General features: G+C 38.6%; 2 protein-coding genes across 9 annotated transcripts in view; one reads left to right on the top strand and one right to left on the bottom strand.

Annotated features, from left to right (window-relative positions):
- The window catches only part of P2RY12 (purinergic receptor P2Y12), a 45,933-nt gene extending 38,253 nt beyond the window's left edge, over positions 1-7,680 (bottom strand). The window contains exon 1 of one of the 2 annotated variants that reach the window (XM_072792279.1): positions 7,563-7,680. The gene's annotated coding sequence lies outside the window, so the exon portion shown is untranslated. The remainder of the gene's footprint in view (positions 1-7,562) is intronic. The other variant, XM_072792280.1, reaches the window with a different exon arrangement.
- The window catches only part of MED12L (mediator complex subunit 12L), a 323,177-nt gene that overhangs the window by 267,578 nt on the left and 34,299 nt on the right, over positions 1-21,300 (top strand). For all 7 annotated transcript variants that reach the window (XR_012014723.1, XM_072792271.1, XM_072792270.1 and 4 more), the window contains 9 exons: positions 704-865; positions 2,976-3,087; positions 5,478-5,567; positions 6,647-6,756; positions 6,951-7,086; positions 7,906-8,067; positions 10,172-10,534; positions 12,395-12,551; positions 15,802-16,013. Coding sequence is in view for 6 of the 7 variants with exons in the window: in XM_072792271.1 (XP_072648372.1) it covers positions 704-865; positions 2,976-3,087; positions 5,478-5,567; positions 6,647-6,756; positions 6,951-7,086; positions 7,906-8,067; positions 10,172-10,534; positions 12,395-12,551; positions 15,802-16,013 (1,504 nt within the window). In the remaining variant the exon portion in view is untranslated. The remainder of the gene's footprint in view (positions 1-703; positions 866-2,975; positions 3,088-5,477; positions 5,568-6,646; positions 6,757-6,950; positions 7,087-7,905; positions 8,068-10,171; positions 10,535-12,394; positions 12,552-15,801; positions 16,014-21,300) is intronic.

Genomic DNA, 21,300 nt, shown 5'->3' with positions numbered 1-21,300 from the left:
TTTCATAAAGCTGCAGCGATGTGGAATTACTTGTGTCAGCTACCATTATTTAACAATATATTAAAGGGCATGATGACGAATAATATCTCAGTGTTTACCACATCCACCCTCCTCGGAACCACATATGACACACAGAAGGGATTAATTTCTTTATTGTCTCTTTATGGCTACTCTGTTCCATAGAATTCAGTATATAGGAGACACTTTTCCTGCCATCTTTGTTAATTGGCAGTGTTGCACAAGTAATAATCATGTTAGGCAGAGTGATTTATATTTTGTCATTTGGGTATAAAGTATAACTAGTGAATTTTGAAACCTTAAAAATTTGTTATTAATATGCTTATTAAGCATAGTCGGGAAATTTCATATCTTAACTGTGACAGTAAAGTGTGTTGCTTGTACAAAAGGAGTGTTGCCAATCAGAGAGCTAGAATCATCAAAAAACACTTGCATAGTCTTAAAAAGTTTAGTTATGTTATTCCCTCATAACCCCACATTTTATTTCTTTCCATAGCAAGAGTGGAAAAGTATGTTCAACTCTTTGGTATTTGGGAAGAGGAAAGATAGTAGAGAGATAAAGGGGAAATTTTAGGGTACCTGGTGCTCCTTATGCATGAAAATTTTGCCCTGGAGTTTCTGTAATAACTGTGAGAGTAGAGAAAAAGGACACCGCCTTGGGTCTGACACCTATTTCTGATTTTAGTTCCTCTGAACGCAGGGGTGTGTGGCTGGTGGCCCCCCTCATTGCCAGGCTGCCGACCTCTGTGCAAGGAAGAGTACTGAAAGCTGCCGGAGAGGAGCTGGAAAAGGGGCAGCACTTGGGCTCCTCTTCCAAAAAGGAAAGAGACAGACAAAAACAGAAAAGGTACGGCTGCAAGGTGTGTCTCTGTGTGAGGGGCTAAGGAATGATGGAGAACAAGGGGCATCTTGCAGATATACATGGTCACGGTACCCAGACTACACTGAAACTATGGTTTTAAGTGGAAATGACAAGATTCTGTTTAGGTGGAGCTCTGTTCCTAAAATGCTCCAGGTTCTAATACTTAGTACGCCAGTTTTCAGTTTTGCCTGTGTACCCGAATCACCGCTGAGCCATTTAAATACTGACTTCTTAGCCCCGCTGCCGAACTGTTGAATCAGATCTGGAGATCCATTTAGTTCCTGTATTCTACATTTAATTACTTTTCATTGTTTTAATTATTTATGTTTAAATTACATAGAATCATTTATAATTCTTTTTGAGCCCTAAGATAGTAATATTTGAAACATTTAGGCTATTCTAGACTGAATACTAAAATGTATAAGCCACTGAGTTTAATCTTTTCTTCCTTTATTTGAGGCCCTAGAAAAGATTTCAAATAATTAAACTTGCAAACTGACTCTGTTACTGAGAAAGAATAAAGCTGCGTTCTAATGTGGAAAAATGAATTTGGCACCTCAGGAGTGAAAGGGAATAATGATTTCTTCCATTAAAAAACAAACAAACAAACCCAAATCTGAACATGTATTCTTCTTACCCCTAATTAATAATATTTTAGTAGCTACCATTTATTGAGTGCTTATAAAATACCAGTGTGTGAAACTCATCGTATACATACATGAACTTTTCAGTTCTCACAGGAATCATATGTGGTGGGTACACTCTCCTTCTACCCTTCTCCAGATGAAGAAAGGGAGGCAATTGAAAAGCTAATTTCTCAAGGACACACAGCTAGGAAGTTGTAAAACAAGTTTTTAAACCCAGGTGGTCAGGGCACCTGGGTGGCTCAGTGGTTGAGCGTCTGCCTTAGGCTCAGGTGGTGATCCCAGGGTCCTGGAATCCAGTCCTGCATCAGGTTCCCTGTTTCTCCCTCTGCCTCTGTCTCTGCCTCTGTCTCTCTCTCTCTCTCTGTGTGTCTCGCATGAATAAATAAATAAAATATTAAAAAAAAAAAAAAAACACCCAGGCTCCTAAGACTGTGCTCTTTAACTGAACTGCATTTTGGTAAAGAGCTAGTTTTGCATGTATTCTGTTTGTTAAGACCTGTTGTTTGGCGTCACCGTTGTGTCAGTCAACCCACCAGATGACTTAATTTTAATTCTGAAAGTTAATTTGCTAATGGATGGTTGTGTGCACATTGCCTCCCTTCCCACGGGCGGCGGGGGGGCGGGGGGCACAGATGGTATTGCAGAGCTTAAAGATGACTCCTCTCAAATCAGTCTCTCTCAGCTCTGCTGGTAGAGGCTGAAGCACATTAAAATATTTGGGTCTCAATTTCCTTTAAGATTTTTTTTTTTGCCGGGTCACCTGGGTGGGTCAGCAGTTGAGCGTCTGCCTTTGGCCCAGGGCATGATCCTGGAGACCCAGGATGGAGTCCTACATCGAGCTTCTTGCGTGGAGCCTGCTTCTGCCTCTGCCTGTGTCTCTGCCTCTCTCTGTGTGTCTCTCATGAATAAATAAATAAAATCTAAAAAAATAATAATAATTTTTTTCCAGCTTAGCACTTCATTTGTCAGTATGATCTGTTCTCTGATAATTGAAGAAATATTCATACAATGACAATTTAAAATAGATTTTTTTTTTTTTAATTCAAATGCCTTAAAAACATCTTAAGACGAGACTATGGGATATGGTTGATCACTCACAAGCTCACTGCTTTTGGATCCTCAGATCCAAAGGTGCTGATCTTAGTTCTCTCAGTGCCCACCCCTGTACTCCCCCAGCATGCTCCTACAGTATGAATCTATGCCAGTTTGGGACTGTCTTCAAGAGCAAGAGAGCATATTAAATTATTCAGAAGCATCACAGTGGTTTTTAATCTTAATAGTAGAGTTATGATTTAACTTTTCAAATAGGCTTTGGCTATTTACTACTCTTTTCCCTTTTCTAGAAGTAAAATAAATAAGACCCAGTAACCCAAGGGCAAGAGATCTATGTTGCACAGGAAGTAATCCATCCTCTCTAACTAGATCTGCTGTTACTACTTCCTTCGTAGTATGTCTCTTTTGAGTCAACAACCTTTCCTCTCGCTGGTCCTTACCTGCCTTAAGGGACAAGATGAACAACGGGAAGGCCTCCTAACATCTCTTCAGAATCAAGTTAATCAGGTAAAGTATACTAGAATATTAAGCCAGGCAAGTATTTTTTTAATGGCATTAGTTTGTTTTCCTTTCAAATACTGTGCTTAAGAAGACGACAACATATTTTGCTTAGATGTCAGGAGACACAGTCCATGTACTGTGGCAGTCAGGGACCTCTACCTGGCAGTCATTCTAGTCCCCACAAGATGCATAGTTTTGTAATAGTAATTATGCATTGGATAAATATCTCTGTCCCATAAATGTATAACATTTTGTACATTGCATACAAGTTTGACAAATCTGCTCCTCTCCTGACCCTGGCTCTTGGGAGAGATCCCGGAGCCATGCGTGCTGTAGGCATGGCAGTAAGACCAGAGGCACTTCTCTCCAGGTTCTCTCCAGCTCGGCCGCCACCAATCCGGAGGGTCTTGGCTTGAGCTTTCTTGACTCAGAAACTCAGTTTTATTTTCCTGCCAGAGCCAGACCATCGCCAGTCAAGTGTAAAGTACAGTATGAATTAGTCAGAAGGCATATCAATTAGTTTACAAAGAATTTGAATTTAGGCTTTCCACCAACCACAGTTCTCCTGGTCACTCTTTTGGGGCATTTGCATTGAGTGTATTTCAAAGAAGCCAGATGCTGACACTAGAAATTGGTAAGTGTGGAATTGAGTAAAGAAAAGGTACCTTGGTCATATGGGATGTTTTATCCTGCTTCGGAGCTAAATGCAACCCTCCTGGGGCCCTCTGTTTCTATGACATCGTGTCTTTCTCACAAATGATGCCAGATGAATGTGAACAACGATATTGGACTCTTTTGGTCTTCTCGCATCTCCCGCCTTTTGAATATGAGAGATCTGTTCTTTGCACAGCAGCCAAAATGATCCTTCTAAAATGTCGATTACGTATACCTCTGGCCCTCAAGATACTACCATGTTTCTTACTATACCTAGAATAAAAATTCAGTCTGGGCTGATCGAGGCCTGCGTGACTCGGCCTCGGCTCCCATTTCTGCCTCATTTCCTACCAATCATGCCTTGCTCACTCCACTCTTCACACTGACCCCATGCTATTCTTTTTCTTTTTTTTTCTTTTTTTTCTTTTTCCTTTTCCTTTTCCTTTTCCCTTTTCCCTTTTCTTATTTTAGCAAGTGAGCATGATTGAAGAGAGGGGCAGAGGGATGCAGAGAGGGGGGGAGAGAAGTGGGCACCTCACTGAGCATGGAGCTGAAGGCGGGCTTGGTCCCTGGTCCCTGAGATCACAAAACAGGAGGCAGATGCCTGACCAACTGAGCCACCCAGGCACCCCGTCATCCTTTGAATTTGCCAAGCTGATTCTCATTGCAGCCCCTTTGCCTCCTTTCTTCTCTTTAGGTGGAAGGCTTTCCTTCAGATATTAACAGGGTCGCTCCCTCACTTGATCCTGTCTGTGCTCAGGCGTCACCTCCTCATGGAGGCCCTCCCTACTCCCTCTCCAAAAATGGGACCACGGTCATTTTGCATCCCCCCCTTGCCCTGTTACATCTGACCTGTTGTTATTTGTCCTGTTACTGGAATGAAAGCTCTGATGCAGCTTTGTGTTCACTGTCTGGCACCCTCTAGTCAGACTTGGGAGAAGACTCTAACTTGATGAGATTTGAGAAATACTCTCCTCTCACCATGCAGCATACTTAAGGCTCATCTTTTTGGCAGAGTTACTTCCACATATGACTCATTTTACCTCTTAAGATGATTTGTCAGTAGTTTACCATATTCTCAGAGCATGGCAGTCAGGGGAGGACTTTGCTCTTAGCATCTAATTCTAGGGTGTTGCCGACTTGTGGTTTGCTTTTCTTAAGCAAACCTTCCCCTATTTAACATTATTCTGAATCAGTGAAAGCACTCATTTTGTAAAACAATACACCACTCGACTGATGTCAATCAAAGTTGTCATATTTTTCAAAATAGCACACACTATCTTGATCAAAGAAGACAAGGAGTATGAGATAACAAGCCCCCCCCTTCGCTAAAAGATCAAAATAATACGTTTGCTAGGGTTCATAGACAATCCTTAGAAGTATAACACAGGTCTGAGGTAAAATGTAATTTTGTCTATTCAGTATTTCTAAGACTGATGAAATAACATTTTAAAAGTAATCTTTCTGTTGGTTAATCGTTAATTTCACCTTTTTTTTTTTTAAGTAGCAGGATTGTAAGTCAACTCTAGTTTCCCTCCACCTAGAAAGGCAATGAACAGGAAACAGCCAGATTTCTGTCTGTGTGGAAGACAGGGGGAAAGCTAAAATTGCATTTTGTTTTTTAATTTGTTAAACTAAGAAGTTTTGACTGTTAGAAAGTCAACATAATTTTAAGTACAAGAAAAATTCCATTTTAATAGGGAAAATAAGTTTTGGGTTCTTCCATTTGTTTGCTGATTTAGATTTTAAGTAATTGGCGAGAAGAACGATACCAGGATGACATAAAAGCACGACAGATGATGCACGAAGCATTGCAACTTCGCCTAAATTTGGTAAGGGGTATTTCTAGTATTTTCCCTCCATTACACTTACCTAAATATGGACATAACTCCAGCCATCCACCTCTTCTATGCTCATAGTCTTCATTACAAGGTGAGCCCTTCCATTGTGTGCCCTAACAACTTCCCTCTCTCACGTGTCCGTCCTCTTTACTGCTGACCTTCCTTCTGGCCTGACTTCTAGAGGGCATGGGTATTTAGGGCATTGGTTTGCTCTCTGCACCTTCTGCCCCAGGGACACTCTCCTTCTTTTCCATTTGTGCTAAGAGTAGGTCTAAGACAGCTACTGCTTTGAGATGAAGTAGCTTTCATTACACTCATTTAAAGACTCATATAAAAATGTGCCATAAGTTGAAATTTTGTCAAGCTTTCCATCAGATTGAACATAAAAACAAATTTGACAGGGAGGCTGTACTCACATTTAAAATTTCTCACGTATTGCACATTTCTTCGAATTTTTGTTTTTCCTTGCTGCATAAGCCTCGATGATGGCTACTCTGGAGGAGGGCTTGCCTGATGCTTGGCAGTTGTTTTAACTTAATTCCCACACATAAATGAGTAGATCTGGGGGACAGGTCTCCTGATCCTCAATACTTCGGTGTTACTGGATATTTCCAAGTGTTATTACGACAACAGGCTTAGATTCGATAGTAATTGAACAACACAGAGTTGTAGATAATCAGCTTACCTGGTTTTGACCTATTCAGGTTTGACTAAAGTTACATCATTATGCAGGGTATTAGGAAACATTAGGAACAAAAGAAAGTTAATTCTCCTATTATTTGATTCATATTGATGTTGTGCCCGCACTCAGGTTCCCTTTCTCCTTCCCCGACCCCCTAGACCCCCACCATTTTTTGAATGACCAAATTCCTGTGCTGAAGGAACCCAAAACAGTGACAGAGAGGTAGCTAGGTAAGAGAGAAGATGTAATAACCCATAAACTAGTGGTGTGTGTGTGTGTGTGTGTGTGTGTGTGTGTGTGTGTGTTAAATAATAAAAATTGGCTACATGATTTGATGGGGATGGTATTTTCTTTGTAATCAAGTTTTATTGTATTATTTTTGTGCTAGGTGGGTGGAATGTTTGACACTGTGCAGAGGAGCACCCAATGGACAACAGACTGGGCCCTCCTCCTCCTTCAGATCATTACTTCTGGAACTGTTGACATGCATACTAACAAGTACGTCCTGGTTTCACATTTAGTATGCTGCACACCCGTGTGGTAGGAGCTATGATATACTGACTACAAGTTGTGTCACACATTAGCCTCTTAGTTACCATCAAAAGTTCTATGCCTTATATAAAAATGCTGTTTAGTAAAAAGCATCTTGATCTTGCTTTAAGGTGAAAATAATCATTTTTCTCTCCCCTTAGTGAATTATTCACAACAGTTCTTGACATGCTGGGTGTTTTAATCAATGGAACATTAGCCTCAGACTTATCAAATGCATCCCCAGGGGGATCTGAAGAAAATAAACGTGCATACATGAATTTAGTAAAAAAACTGAAAGTAAGTTTGTGACCTGCTTATATATTATGATCTCAGATAGTTTATTCATTACTCATTTACTGCATTTTATCTTAATTTACTTCATTAAATTAGATGTTATTCATTGCATTCAGCTAATGTTATGTGGTTATTTTGCTACTTGCTTTACCTCAGCTTACTAGTACTCAAAAGTTTATGTGCATATAGCATGAATATGTTTCATAGAAGAATTCACAAAATGTTCAACTTTTTAAAGGAACTTTAGAAATCTATTATCAAATATATAACAAAAATGCCAACATTGGATTTAGGGTAAATCCATGCTTGGATTGGCACCTATAATTGAAAAATAACCATTTGCGTTTGATATTTCTAAATCCAGTTCATTTGACTAACCAATAACATAAGCTTTGAAATAAACTGTCAATAAAATGGTGCAGAAGAAAAAAAAAATCAATATATCTGACAACCTTACCAATAAAATAACCAATGATTACCTTGAAGTCTGACCCTGGATTCGAGAACGTGTTCTGTGCTGCGGCTTCTGCCTTCTGCTGGTAAATCCTACCCTGGATTTTTGTCATTTCAGCACTGCGATACTTGTTGTGTAACAAGGGTCCCATTTATATGTGTTCTATTTTCTACTTAAATAGAAGAAATGAAACATACTCACTACTCTAATTGAAAGCTGCATCATAGACCATTCTCAAGGTTAAAGAACATTCTGACTATAAAAAAGGAAATGTTTCATAGAGAAACTTCCTTCTTGCTAACTTTTGCCTTCGTTGTGATTTCTGTCCTACTTCTCTATGTTTTTTTTTTATTTGTTTGTTTTTTTAGAAAGAACTAGGAGACAAGAGATCAGAAAGTATTGACAAAGTTCGACAGTTGCTACCTTTGCCAAAACAGACATGTGATGTCATCACTTGTGAACCTATGGGTTCCTTGATTGACACAAAGGGAAACAAAATTGCTGGATTCGACTCTATAGATAAAAAACAGGCAAGAGTAAATGTTTGTTTTTCGTATATATTTTCTTATCTTTCTATAGTGTATATGAAACATCTCAATTTTATAGTTTTCTTGGTTTTTTTTAAAGCATATTCTTGTCATTTGAATGCCTTGGTCATTGGCATTATCACATAGATACTCATTTAAAACTTTATGTGAACGCCTGGCTAGCACAGTCGGTAGAGCATGAGACTCTTAAAACTTTACGTGAATTTAAGTGAATTTCTGAAGCCCACTGCAGGAAAACCAAGTAAAAATGTATTAAGGGGCACCAGGGTGGCTCAGTCAGTGAAGTGTCTGCCCTCTGCTCAGGTCATGATCCGGGGGTCCTGGGATGGAGCCCAGCTTCTGGCTCCCTGCTCAGCAGGAAGTACACTTCTCCCTCTCCCCCTGCTTCTCCCACCCCGTGCCGTTCACAAGTGTGTGCATGCTCTCTCTTTCTCTCTCAAATAAATAAATAACATTCTTGAAAATATGTGCTCTATTAATAAAAGAAGGCAAAGACTGGGTCATTTTACTTAAGAGTTGTAAATGATACATATAGATAAGAAAAATTTGATTGATAAAGTCTTCGTGTAGTAAGCTGTTTTGATTAATAAATATGTTTAGGGTGATGGTCCTTAATTTTCTTATCAATTAAGCAATATCTTAACACTTGTTTTATATATAGGATATTAAACAAGGTTCCCTTAAATGTGAGAAGAGTAGTTATTCTTTCAGTGAATGCCGAGCAACCAGAGATGAACGACAGAGCTCCTCTCCCTTAAGCAGAAGTAGATAAACAATTACAGTATGGTGAGATTTGTGTCATAGTACAAAGTGTTAGGGACCCTGAGAAGGAGACATCACACACACTCAGATAAGGAATAAGTAGTCAGAATACAGTCCCCGGGGAAATTGACACTTGAATGATTTTGAAGGATTAAGAGTTAGTTGGGAAGAAGGGAAGAGTGTGATACAGGCCAATGGAAGAGTTTATGCAAAGATATGAAAGAATGTGGCTCTTAGGAGAAATGCAATACTGCGCTAGTTCAGAGTAACCTGAGTACTTTTACCAGTATGGTTGTCGAGACAGAAAAAGCTAGCATTGTGGGCAGGCTGAGTTTGGTGTGTCATTTGGTTTTTTAGAGACACCTAGAAATCATTTGGATAATATGCACTTTGTACCCAGGAACGAGGTCTAAGCTCAAGAAAGATATTAGGAAACAATTTATACATGGTAAATGAGCCTTGATTTACCATGATCCATCCCTGGGGGAAGAGTTGTGTAGGTAAGAACAGGAGTGTTGTTGTTATCTTATGGAATGCCTATTTTTGGGGTCATTCTGACAAAAAAAATATTTTCTAGTTGGTATGCCAGGGAAAGTACCGAGAGACATCACCAAGTAATCTTAAAAATAAGAAACCTTTATTTTCAGAACAGAGTAATATTTCCTCATCTAAACTCAGTAGAGATACTCTTGAAGTAAAGGACTTTATTTATACTTACTTGTTGGCACAAGTTACTTCTGTAGTAATCTTCTTTATTAAGTGCATGAAAGATTCCTGTACTGAATCAAGTCCAAACATGTTTGGATTGAAGTTAATTTGAGTCCAGTTTAGAACTGACTATAACTTGACTGTGAAGTTTTATCTTAAAAACAAAACAAAACAAAATCAAAAACAAACAAAACAGATTCCAAGGGGTTATAATTGATTATAATTTAATACAGTTAGATCAACATTGCAGTACTTTTTAGAAAATGCTTTCTCCAAAAATGCTTTCTTTTTTTGGAGAAAACAAGAAGCTCACAATGAAAAATAACATTTTACAGTAAAATATACTGGGCCATCTGGTGTAGCAACTTGAACAGAGTCATCCTGTGGTCTAAGGAACCATGGAACTGAACGTAAAGGTCTGAATTGGAGCTGCAGCTCTCCAGTCATCCAGATGCGTAACCCCCGATCCATACGTTTACCTGTGTGCTGTGTGCTAGGGCGCTCTAAGCCTCAACACCGGCCAGAGTGTTCTCAGCGTCCATGTCCTAAGCAAGCGTGGCCTCTGAGTCAGGAAGAGATCTGAACGTGAGGTCATGGAGCATTATCTCAACCACAGGGTCTTCAGGTCTCTACAAAGCAGAAGGTGTCCCCGTGGGATCTGTTTGAGGGTCAGAAGAACCCAGCTCCTCTGTCCTGGGCCTGGTTCGGGACTGTCCGAGTGGACCGAAAAGTGATCAAGTACGAGGAGCAGCATCACCTGCTGTTGTATCACACGCACCCCATGCCCAAGCCCCGAAGTTACTACCTCGAGCCACTGCCCCTGCCTCCGGAGGAGGAAGAGGAAGAGCCCACATCTCCTGTCTCTCAGGAACCAGAGAGGAAATCAGCTGAGTTGTCAGATCAGGGAAAAACCGCAACAGACGAGGAGAAGAAAACAAAGGGAAGGAAGCGCAAGACGAAATCAAGCTCTAGAGTTGACGTGAGTATGGAAAGTCGGGAGGTCTTTGGCTCATTAACACCTGGTGGGGGATGGAATCATGCCCACAGTCTGTCCCAAGAATCAGGAAGAGCATTAGAAGCCTTATTGTAGTGGTTGTAATCCTAACAAATCAGTAGAATAGCACATGGACAGTGACTTGTCACAGATGACAGGAATATAGCCTCTGATTTTTTCCTTCTCTAGTTTTCATTGCTTAAATTCTGGGCTTCCCTTGTGAATAATCTTGAATTAATATTTCAGTACCTCATAATTTAAAACTTGAGTTTCTTAGATCCCTAGAATTTTATTGTCTTACATATTTTTATTATCTCATGTCTAAAATAGTTATATTTTGAGCAGTTGACATCTGTAGTAAATTAATGTGAGAAATGACTTGCATTTCCCTAGCTAACATTCCATCTAATACATCCGTTAGGATGTTTCTGAGATTTTCATATTTTACCATTCCCTGTTATTCTCCTGTATATGTTGCTTTTTTAACATACTTTCAAACTTTTTATATAAGATAAGCACAATTTTTAAAAAATTTTCATTCCTTGTTTCTCTTTTTTTAATTAAAAAATTTTTTTTCATGCCTTGTTTCTCTATTAGACTTCCTTACCTTACATTTTCTTGGAAACAACAGAAATCTGTAAGATGATAATTTGGAACTAATTTTATTGCAGGTATAGAAATAATGTGCAAAAGTCTCTACATTTTAATTCACCTCTAAAATACTTGAGAGAGAATTTGAAACATTTTTGTATAAAATCTAAGGGCATTTTTATACAACGGAAGAAATATTCACAATTTAGTATTCAGGTGTCATGTCTAATTATTATTATTTACCTATGTCAGAACCAAAACATGTCTTTTCCTAGGTGATAGCCTGGTGATTCATATTTTTCTAGAAAAGACCACCATCACTTTTGGATGCCACCTGAATGGCCATGCTCTCTTTTCATATAGTCTTCCTACCAATATTCCTTTATATTGAAGACATACTCAATAAGGTCCAGACCGCCACTACCTAAAATCTGGACTCTCTGAGCCTATCAGTCCACATGGATAGATATAGAATAGGTTTCTGTTCTTTTCAGATAGAAAAGCTCTAAAACTTCTCATTTCCTGAGTGAATCCCAGTAATGTCCCTTCCTCCCATACTACTTCTGGAGCTGCCCCTTCCTAGAATGGGTTATATTTTAAGCATCCGAGGTTTTGTTTTTTTCTTTATGCTTTAGGGCTAGACTAAGAGAAAGGTGGGGGCTAGCAGGGGAATGGAGACATCTGGTTGTGAACCTTAAAAACTCTGCATCTCATAAGGAAGACACTGCCCAGGCGGGGGGACTGGAGTGCAGGAAGGTGGCGGAAAGTCTATGTCTTTAGGTTGCTGCCTTAAAAATTGGAAATAAAATACTGTGTAGGCCAGCGACTGGTCCTGAAGTATTCTGGGTCTTTCTGGTCTCTTTCTCATCCAGACCCAACATACAGGGAAGGCTTCGTGAGGTGACATAAGATGAAATGATCCCCAGAGACTTGGTTAGCATCTTAAGATGCTCTTTGTGTTGTGGGCAGTGCTCAGTGTTGTGCTCTTTGTTATTTTAAAAACAAACTTCAGAGGTGAGCGTTTTACAGCTTCCCTCTACTGAAGCCAAGTACTTCTTAGGTCAAAGGCTTTTACTCAAATGAGTGTTTTTCAGAGAATATGTTGACACTCTTGCCTTCATCTTCCCCTCTATCAAAACAGCCTTGTATACCGGGATAGGAGTTGGCTTAAGTAATGTGATAAGAAGAATTTGGATTCATTATCTATACAGTTGGTGGAGTTAAGTAACTTTCTTTTTTAACTTTATGTTGAAGGAGTATCCACAGAGCAACATATACCGAGTGCCTCCTAACTACTCACCCATTTCCTCTCAGATGTTGCACCATCCACAGTCCACTCTGTGGGGCTACAACCTCATGGGTCAGCCCCAGCAGCCGGGATTTTTCCTTCAGAACCAATCTCTTACTCCAGGTATGTGAAGAGAGAGTGCGATCGGGTCACTCTGTGATGTGAAGTAGCTTGGGGTTTTCTTTCCTTTTAAGCTGAAATCTCCACAAATCTTGGAAATAACAAGAACTGAGTACTCCGTTGACATTTCTATAATCCACTCAACTCGAAATGGTTTTTCTTCTTCTAAAATAAGGGTGGTTATTTTTTTAAATGTTTCATCTATTTTTGATTGTCACATATATGAATATATTCTAATTGTAAGAATCAAACAATACCTGAGTATATAAAGTAATATGTAGCCAATTTGGGAGTGTTCCTCAAGTGGTAAAATACGGTTTTGTTAAGTTATATTCTGAGTTGAGAGGTTTTCCTTCAGTGTTAGAAGGGATTAGCCACTGATGAAAATCTGCACTATCAGATATAAAGTTGACAAAAGTTGTATGTTGTGAAATTTGTGTTTTTTCAGATACAGTTCTTTGCAGTGTTTTAAAAAAAAATTAGATAACATTGCACGGTATCTTTATGTTCTCAGGTTATGAATTGTAAAATATGCTGTGGAGGATCACAGAAATTTGGTTCAGCAGATAGATTGAGATTGCAAAGAAAAAAAAATACCGAATCTATGAAAAATGTTCCTGATTTTAGTGTTGCTTTAATTCAAGCCGAAGTAGACTTTATATCTGAAATGAACATTCCCTAAATAAAAAATCTCTTACTTAGAAATGAATTTAATTTTCGTTTTAAATGAAAGTTATCTTGTTCAACAAAATAGCATATTTTGAGATCTTAGCCTGCATGTTGTAGTTTTTATTATAATTTGAGTATGACATTTTGAGTCCTAGGATAGACATTGATTCTCAGCTTCCAGTGGGGGAGAATCCATATTTTGTCCTCTAAATTAGCAGTTGAGAGGGCTGGCCTGGAAGTTATAGTTCTAGGTTGAAGACTGGCTCAACCACTTTCCTGCTGTATAATCTTGACCAGGTCTTAATTTTTCTATATGCCTCAGTAGACCGTTATCTGTAAAGTGAACATTTTAATAGGTGGCGTCATAGGGTAGGTCATTCAATTATTTATTCAATAGAATGCATTGAACTTCATAATGTTCCAGACTGTGTTTTAGGTGATAGGCTATTGCAGTAAACAAAATGGGTAAAAATATTCATTCTTCTTTGAATGATGAAAGAAGGGTTATGTTATACACACGCGCACACACACAATTAGGTATTTTACCCAGATCACTGCCTCCTTCCTTTGGGTTTGGTCAGATACCATTTTCTCAGTGGGCTTCCACTGACCACCCTCTTTTATAAATGGTAAGTCACACCCCTTCCCTGCTCCCTGTTTGCCTCCCCTTTCTGTTTCTCCATGGCATTAGCACTTGGCTATATACTAAATATTTAACTTACTTACGGGTTTATCATGTAGCTTTCCCACAATATAAGCTCTGTTGGGACAGATATGTTTTCTGTTATGTTCACTGTAGTATCCTCCAAACTTACAGCAACCTCTGGCTTTTAGTAAGCTCTTAAAAATAGGTTGTTGAATGAATGAGTGTCGACTGTAAAGAACAAACTAGATAATGATAAATGTGGAAAATAATATACAATCATTTTCTCGTTTGACCTTCTTTTATCAGTCCCAAGGTTCTTGTGAAATTTTTAGCATTTTTAAACACCAATTCAACGTGAATTGAAGGCTAATATTTTATAAAGGCCTGTACTTTCTTTCCCTAGAATACTATAAAAGGTGTATTTGTAAGTTAAGGAAGTTTAGGTTTTAAGTATGATGACATGTAAGAAAAAAATTTAAAGAAAACAAGCATTTATAGGGATTTTATATGTATGAATTGACTTTTGCAAAAATGTGAATCCTATGAAGGTGCAGAAGAATATTTGCAGTATGCTTTCACTGATACATAGTTAAATTCAAAGCAGTATGCCCCCTTAACACACGTGTACACACACATACGCCCACCTCTCTACAATTTCCTTTTCTCATGTCTATACACCAGTATGGTAAAGTTAAAAGGAAATGTTTGGGAATATTAAACATCATATTCAGAATAGCATTTGGTGAGAGAAGGGAGGGAAGTAATTAGGTAGGAATGTGCAGAGGGCTTCAGGTATACTTACTATATTTCTTTAGTTGGCCCAATGGTACAAGATTATAGAAGAGTTAGGAAAATTAAAAGAAAGTGGACTATGGTCTCATCCGTAGAATCTTCCTTATCTATAAAACAAGTCCATTAAGGTTTTATGTATTAAAATAGTTTTAGTTCTTGCTTCCACCAAAGTTGCCATGTGTTACTTATATTAACTTTCCTCTTTTTTCCAAATGTTCTTCAAATGCTGCTGAATGACTTTCTAAATCATATTGCTGGTTACGGTTCCGAGTCTTTAAAATAATGTGGGTTTTTCAAGTGAACAGCTTTACGATGTTTGTTCCCACCGTACAACTTGCTTTAAAAAAAAAAAAAAAGATAAAACCTCTTTTGTGAGATATTTATAGAGAGGATTTATCACACATATATTAAAGAATATAAACTGACTGGTAGGTAAATGATTGACATCTTGTTTGAAGCCTGCAAATGTTGAAAATTTCCCCCCCAAGCTCTTAAAAGCATTTGACAAATTATATATGCAAATATTAAGGATTTCCTTTGGTTTCTGAAGCATCACTATAATCAGCGTTTCTTGTTTGCTTTTAAGGCTTCAAAAGATGTGTTCTGACTTTCGAGTCGTGGTATTTGAAGTTTCCAAGCCTTTCAAGTTTTGAGAGTATTTTCATGCCTCTTTGACAAAAGAGGCATATTTATTTTGCCATGGTAAAGAAACTTAAATACCGTGAGTTTCAGATTTGTTTAAAATGACAAAAGAGTTTCTGTGACTGGCTTGGGACACCTGGCAAAAGGCAGTACACTTTTTAGGCAGGAAACGTGTTCCCGAGGGCCTTGCATAATTTAAAACCCACGTGATTCCAAAATTCTGCCCACGAGTCTGTCTCAGGCCTTTTAGTTTATCAACCGAAGTGGGGCCTCCGTGAAATCATTGAAATACAATAACTCACTCCTACATCACTGTCCCCGTCCTTTGGGAATTCTGCAGTTCTCGACATAGGAAGCTATCACAGAGGAAGCTAGTTCCACTGTATGGGGTGAGGCCGGGCCTTAAAGTGAGGCCTCGAAGGTAAGGTTTCTGTTTTGATAAAATAAGGAAGACCTGTTGCATTAACACGCGTAGAGAGCCCTTCTTTCCGGTTGCTTTTGTAGGTGGCTCCAGACTGGACCCCACGGGCTCCTTTGTCCCCACCAACACCAAACAAGCCCTGTCCAACATGCTGCAGCGGCGTTCGGGGGCCATGATGCAGCCACCCCCGCTGCACGCCATCACCTCGCAGCAGCAGCTGATACAGATGAAGCTTCTGCAGCAGCAGCAGCAGCAGCGGCTTCTCAGGCAAGCCCAGGCTCGACCCTTCCAACAGGTTTGTCCAGATCCAGCAGTGGAGCCCTCTGCCTTTTGTTTGCACCTCTAGCTAGGGATGTGTAGGGTATGGGGCGCAGTGTTCCTGCTCCTACATCCCTGAAATCTTGTGGGCGTGCAGGTATAGCTTGCCTACAGGTTTATTTATACCCCTTGTGGATTTTACTGTTCTCGTTGATGCAATAAGAGCTTGAAGTATCTTGGGTTCATTCCAAGTATGCTTTAAAACAAGAGGAGCTGATGACCCTCCAGTCACTGAGAAGCAGCAAGTCTTTCATCCCTGTAGTGACCCTGAGCACTCATTCCCTATAATTATCACTATCTTCTCTCCACCTGTTAGCTCTACTTTCATGTATTATTATTAGATTGATTACTCTGAGGTCATATCTCTAAAGCCTTGATGTTAATTCTAAGGTTTCTCTCTCCAGTGCCCTGCATAGACTGTTTTCAATATGTACTTAATAGGTCTATAGCAAAGAATATATTACAAATAATAGTCAATATATAGATACCTTCAGTTTCTTTTTTTTTAAGATTTCATTTATTTATTCATGAGAGACATAGGCAGACAGAGAAGCAGGCTCTCTGTGGGGAGCCCCATGCGGGACTCAATCCTAGGATCCTGGGATCATAACCTGAGCCAAAGGCAGATGCTTAACCACTGAGCCACCCAGACGCTCTCTTCAGTTCCATTCTTGATTGATATTTTTGCTGTTTTTATGCCACCTAACTCAATTCTCTTTAACTGTTGAGAGGACAGTGATTATTGAATAAAACAATGATGGGAATTATACACAGCTTACGACAGGCTCAATGAAGCCCACAGATCTGTACAAATAAAGAAAATGGGAAAAGAGGGGGTGAGATTGGGACTCGCCCCTCCTCATTTCTGTATATTTCTGTTCTTTCCAACTTTTCTAAAAATGCACTATTTTAATGAAGATGAGGAGGATAATAATAATAATAGCAGCTAACACCAATAGAGCACTTACTATTTGCCAAAACATTTCTAAGCGCTTTAAATGTATTAATTGTCTTATATCCTACACCAACCCTGAGATTTAGGTACTTTTTTGAACCTCAAAGGAAGTAGCCAATCCACAGGTATATCTTGCTCTGAGAAAAACCATAAAACTTTGAAATTAGCAAGAGATTCTAATGCTTTTAAAAATATTATTTGTGTTTTGGATAACTTACTAGGCATATCTCTGTCGTGTAACTTATGGCACTCTTGCATCTGGTCCACTTAGTGATTTGGGGAGCTCAGGGTGGGATGGTTAATTATACATTCTTAAAAATGATTCTTGGTTTTACCTGTATTCTAAGAAGGACAGGCCAGAGGAAACTAGTTCAACTGTATGGGAATGCAAACAACAGTCATTGCATGTTTGTTTCTCCCTGACCTCTAGCAATTGCTCAAACTCCCTAGGTGTCAGGTAAAGATGGGCCTAAGTAGCTTCTTACACAGAAATGATGAGCATTTGATTAAAATATTAAAAAATACTTATTTTAATTAAATATGCAGAATGTTTAGAGACATTTAAGAACCTCGGTGGGATTTTCACTATTCAGTAGCCCACTTTCAGACTAATACTGCTAAGTTCAGTTTTGAACTGCTCTAAGTGATTCCTAGCCTGGGAGAAAAGCTTGCTGGGCCATTTATAGGTAAACATGCTTGTCCTCAAAAGCTTTACTTATGATACAGGTCATGACAGGCAATTTTCTCTAAAGCACATTTTTTTTTAAGGAATTGAATAATCTACATACAACCAGAGATTCTTGCATATTTGCAGAAGGCAAGCTTATGACCTGAAATGCACCTAGAGGACCCCATTACTTCTACACTTTGCCTCAAACCACTCAAAAATACCTGACCATTCTTTTATATCATGTAGAGTTGTATTGCATGTACTAATAAGAATTAACAGCTCATTCTTTTTCTGATTCTTTTTGCCAGCTCTTTCTTTCCTTTTTCTTCTCATTATTGTCTTGTCTTTCTTTTTTTATTATTTTTTGACCTTTTGAGAAGTTAGGAATCCTTCTTTGAGCAGTAAAAATTCAGCTTCATAACAATGTTTGTACAATATTTACCTCCCCTACCCCCATATTCTTTCTTAACAGTTGTTTGAAACTTGCTTTATTGTTTCTGATGAGATTTCAGAAGCAGATTTTTTTCTCTCACCGTTCTTCAAGTGTTGGATACTTGAGGGAAAATAGTATTCTTCTGAGGAAGTGAAATACATGCATGGTGCAGCTGCATGGTCAAATGGTCCCATATGGAGTCATTGAGATCATATGTAGCATTTGCGAGTACCTTCATCTAGGAGGTCCTGCAGAAATGTTGGCTCCTTTCCTCTCATGTGCAAACGATTAATATACCTGGAATCTAGCAAAATAAGATATTGTGACCAAAAAAAATTCTCCCGTGGTAATCCTTAAACTGGAATAAAGGCAGAATCATAAGGAATATAAGTGATACTGATAAGTTTTAATATATGATCCTGGATGCAGTCAGTTGTTTTTCTACTTAGTACTGACCTATATCCTTCATGATGAGACTTGATAGAAAAATGTTGATTCTAATTTTGGCCAGGACCGTTTTCTCAGGTTAAATGCCTACATGTAATGTGATTCTCTCTAGCTATGTAGGAACTTGCGATGTCTTTTTTTTCTGATGAAATAGAAATCATTTTTCTTCTTACCTAGCAGTTTTCTAATTATTAGGAATTCATTTTCTTAAATGTAGCAAACATGTTAGAGAATTTCCATTGATCTTAACCTTCAAAACTTATTTTTGGAATTTTAACAGATGCTTATTTTTAAAGACTGATGAGTTTGTCCCAGCCCTGGATGTGACTGCTCCCTAGGCCAGTTGTCCAGTAATCACCCCTTGGTAGACCCTCTTCTAACATGGTCAGACACCAGGTCTTACACTCTCTATTGAGCAGAGGGTAGAAATCTATGAAAGGTTTACCAAATGTCTTGAGAAACTATTTCCAGGAGCTTAGAGCTTCCTAGTAGCCTTAATCCTTTGCAGTCTGACTTTTATCCACAACGTCATTTTAACCCTCCTTCTGACTGCTTCCAGAAGTGACTTCAGTTATGGTTCTTTTGAAAATATCGATAGGGCAGGGAGGACATAAACTCTGGATTCTGGATATGTCTCAGACCTTACAGAGTCCACTTAACCTCTTCCCATCTTAGTGTAAAGAAGCTGATGTACGTAGAATTACCTAGCCTTAGATGGTGCATGAATACTATAACACCATTATCAAATAACTCTATGTCTGCTTGCAGAAACTGAACATCTGCTTCATTTGGTCATGGAATTTTCTGTTATGGGTCATTCTTGTATTTCCTAAAGAATATATTAAGACATTGGTATAGTGTCTGGAAAACAGATGCTAAAGAGCATGGATATTGTTAAGTATTTTTAATCAGATTATTTGATGCAGGGATCCCTGGGTGGCGCAGCGGTTTAGCGCCTGCCTTTGGCCCAGGGCGCGATCCTGGAGACCCGGGATCGAATCCCACATCGGGCTCCCAGTGCATGGAGCCTGTTCTCCCTCTGCCTATGTCTCTGCCTCTCTCTCTCTCTCTGTGACTATTATAAATAAATAAAAATTAAAAAAAAATTATTTGATGCAGTGGTTATAATTGAGTGTACTTCCTTACATCTTTAGCATATATTGGTATGGAAAAAGGTGTTTTGACAAGGAAACTGGTTTTTATTCTTTTGAGTTACACTCTTTATCCAGGAAAGTAAAAATGATCACTCTCCATTCCTTATTCCATGTCCCTCATTTAAATGGGACTCTCTGTAGCAATTTTCTCACATTTCTGTGCCTCAAAGCCTCATCTATAAAATGGAGCTACTGAAATGTTTATAGAGTTCTTGTGAAAATAATGTTTTAATACGTCTAACAGCCCTTAACAACAGTGGCTGGCTCATAGTAAGTGCTCAAAAAATGTTAGCTGTTATACTTACTGTTCCATTACTATCATGTTACGGATGGATGTATTATTTCAAGGGAAATCTCTATCCCATAAAAATGATCCTTATTTTCTTAAATATGGTAAGGAGTAAAAGAGAGTAAAAGCCCTTTAAGTGCTTTATTTCTGTCATTGTATTAACTGTCCCTAATAAAACTGTTGCGCAGCAGCTGCCCATAGAAGATACCAGTAAGATAGAATATTGTTCGGTTTTCCTAATAACCATTTTGGTTTCTTAAAGCAGTATATTTTTGCAGTCTAAATTCTGTAATACAAACTTGAGAAGGGCTGATTCCAGTTTCAGTGTTAAGAATATCACTATATTGTATTTTCTGTATATCCTATGGGAATCGTCACAAAAATATAGAATATTGGTGAAAACAATGCAAATGCTGCTTAAATTGTTTTCCAGTCACCTCTTTCTTACATCCAATATTTTTCTTCTGACAGAAGGCATCTCTTCATGACCCCTGCCCCGCGCCCCCAACACTCACAACTGTAACAATTTTCTAGAAAGAGAGGGCTTTTGAGGGAATCTTTAAGCTTTGATCCACAAAAATGACTTCATTATTTGCCTTGTTTTATGGTAAAACTTTATCCTAATTTCCCCCTTTCAGAGTACAAAACCGTTTTGCTGTTCTAATAATCAGTGCCAGCCAGTTTATTTTAATGACCCAAAGAGAGGCAATACGTTTAGCTTAAATTTCGCTGAGACACATTTGGAAGAATGCAGTTGGTTATAGGCTACAGTTAGTCATGTGGATATTGATGACATTAAAGTGGTGGATTTCCAATAGAGGACAGAAATGATGTGCCCAGTAATAGCTAATGGTTACTTGTAAAAATATTAGGTTATTAAACACAGAGCAGGTGCTATCATTGTGTATCAAATGAAGGCATTAGATAAAGCGAGAACAATGAGTCAGAGCCTCCCAGACTAGTTAGCTCCCTGGCAAAAGTAAATCAGTAACAATCTGAAAACATGCCTCTTGGATTGATGAAACCCATTGAAGTTGAGCAGCTACCCTTTGGTAATTGATCTCTTACCCTAGGAATAGGCCTGACCTTGGATATCTGTTTCCTTCCTTTGTTCTCTCCCTGTCTCATTCTCTAGAAATGTATTTCAAACATACAGAGAAGAATAGAAAATATAACAAACACGAATGGACTTCCAGCCTAGCTTTACTGAATAGTCATGTTCCGCCATATTTGCTCTAGGTCATTTAAAAAAAAAAATAAAACATTGCAGTATGTCTACTCTTGTTTCCCTTCTTTCCTATAAACAGATAATCATT

The sequence above is a fragment of the Canis lupus genome, chromosome 22, assembly GCF_048164855.1.
Source record: "Canis lupus baileyi chromosome 22, mCanLup2.hap1, whole genome shotgun sequence".
In the NCBI taxonomy this organism is placed as follows: Eukaryota; Metazoa; Chordata; class Mammalia; order Carnivora; family Canidae; genus Canis; species Canis lupus.
Note: the sequence above shows the minus strand (reverse complement) of the source record. Positions and strands in the feature narration are given on the sequence as shown.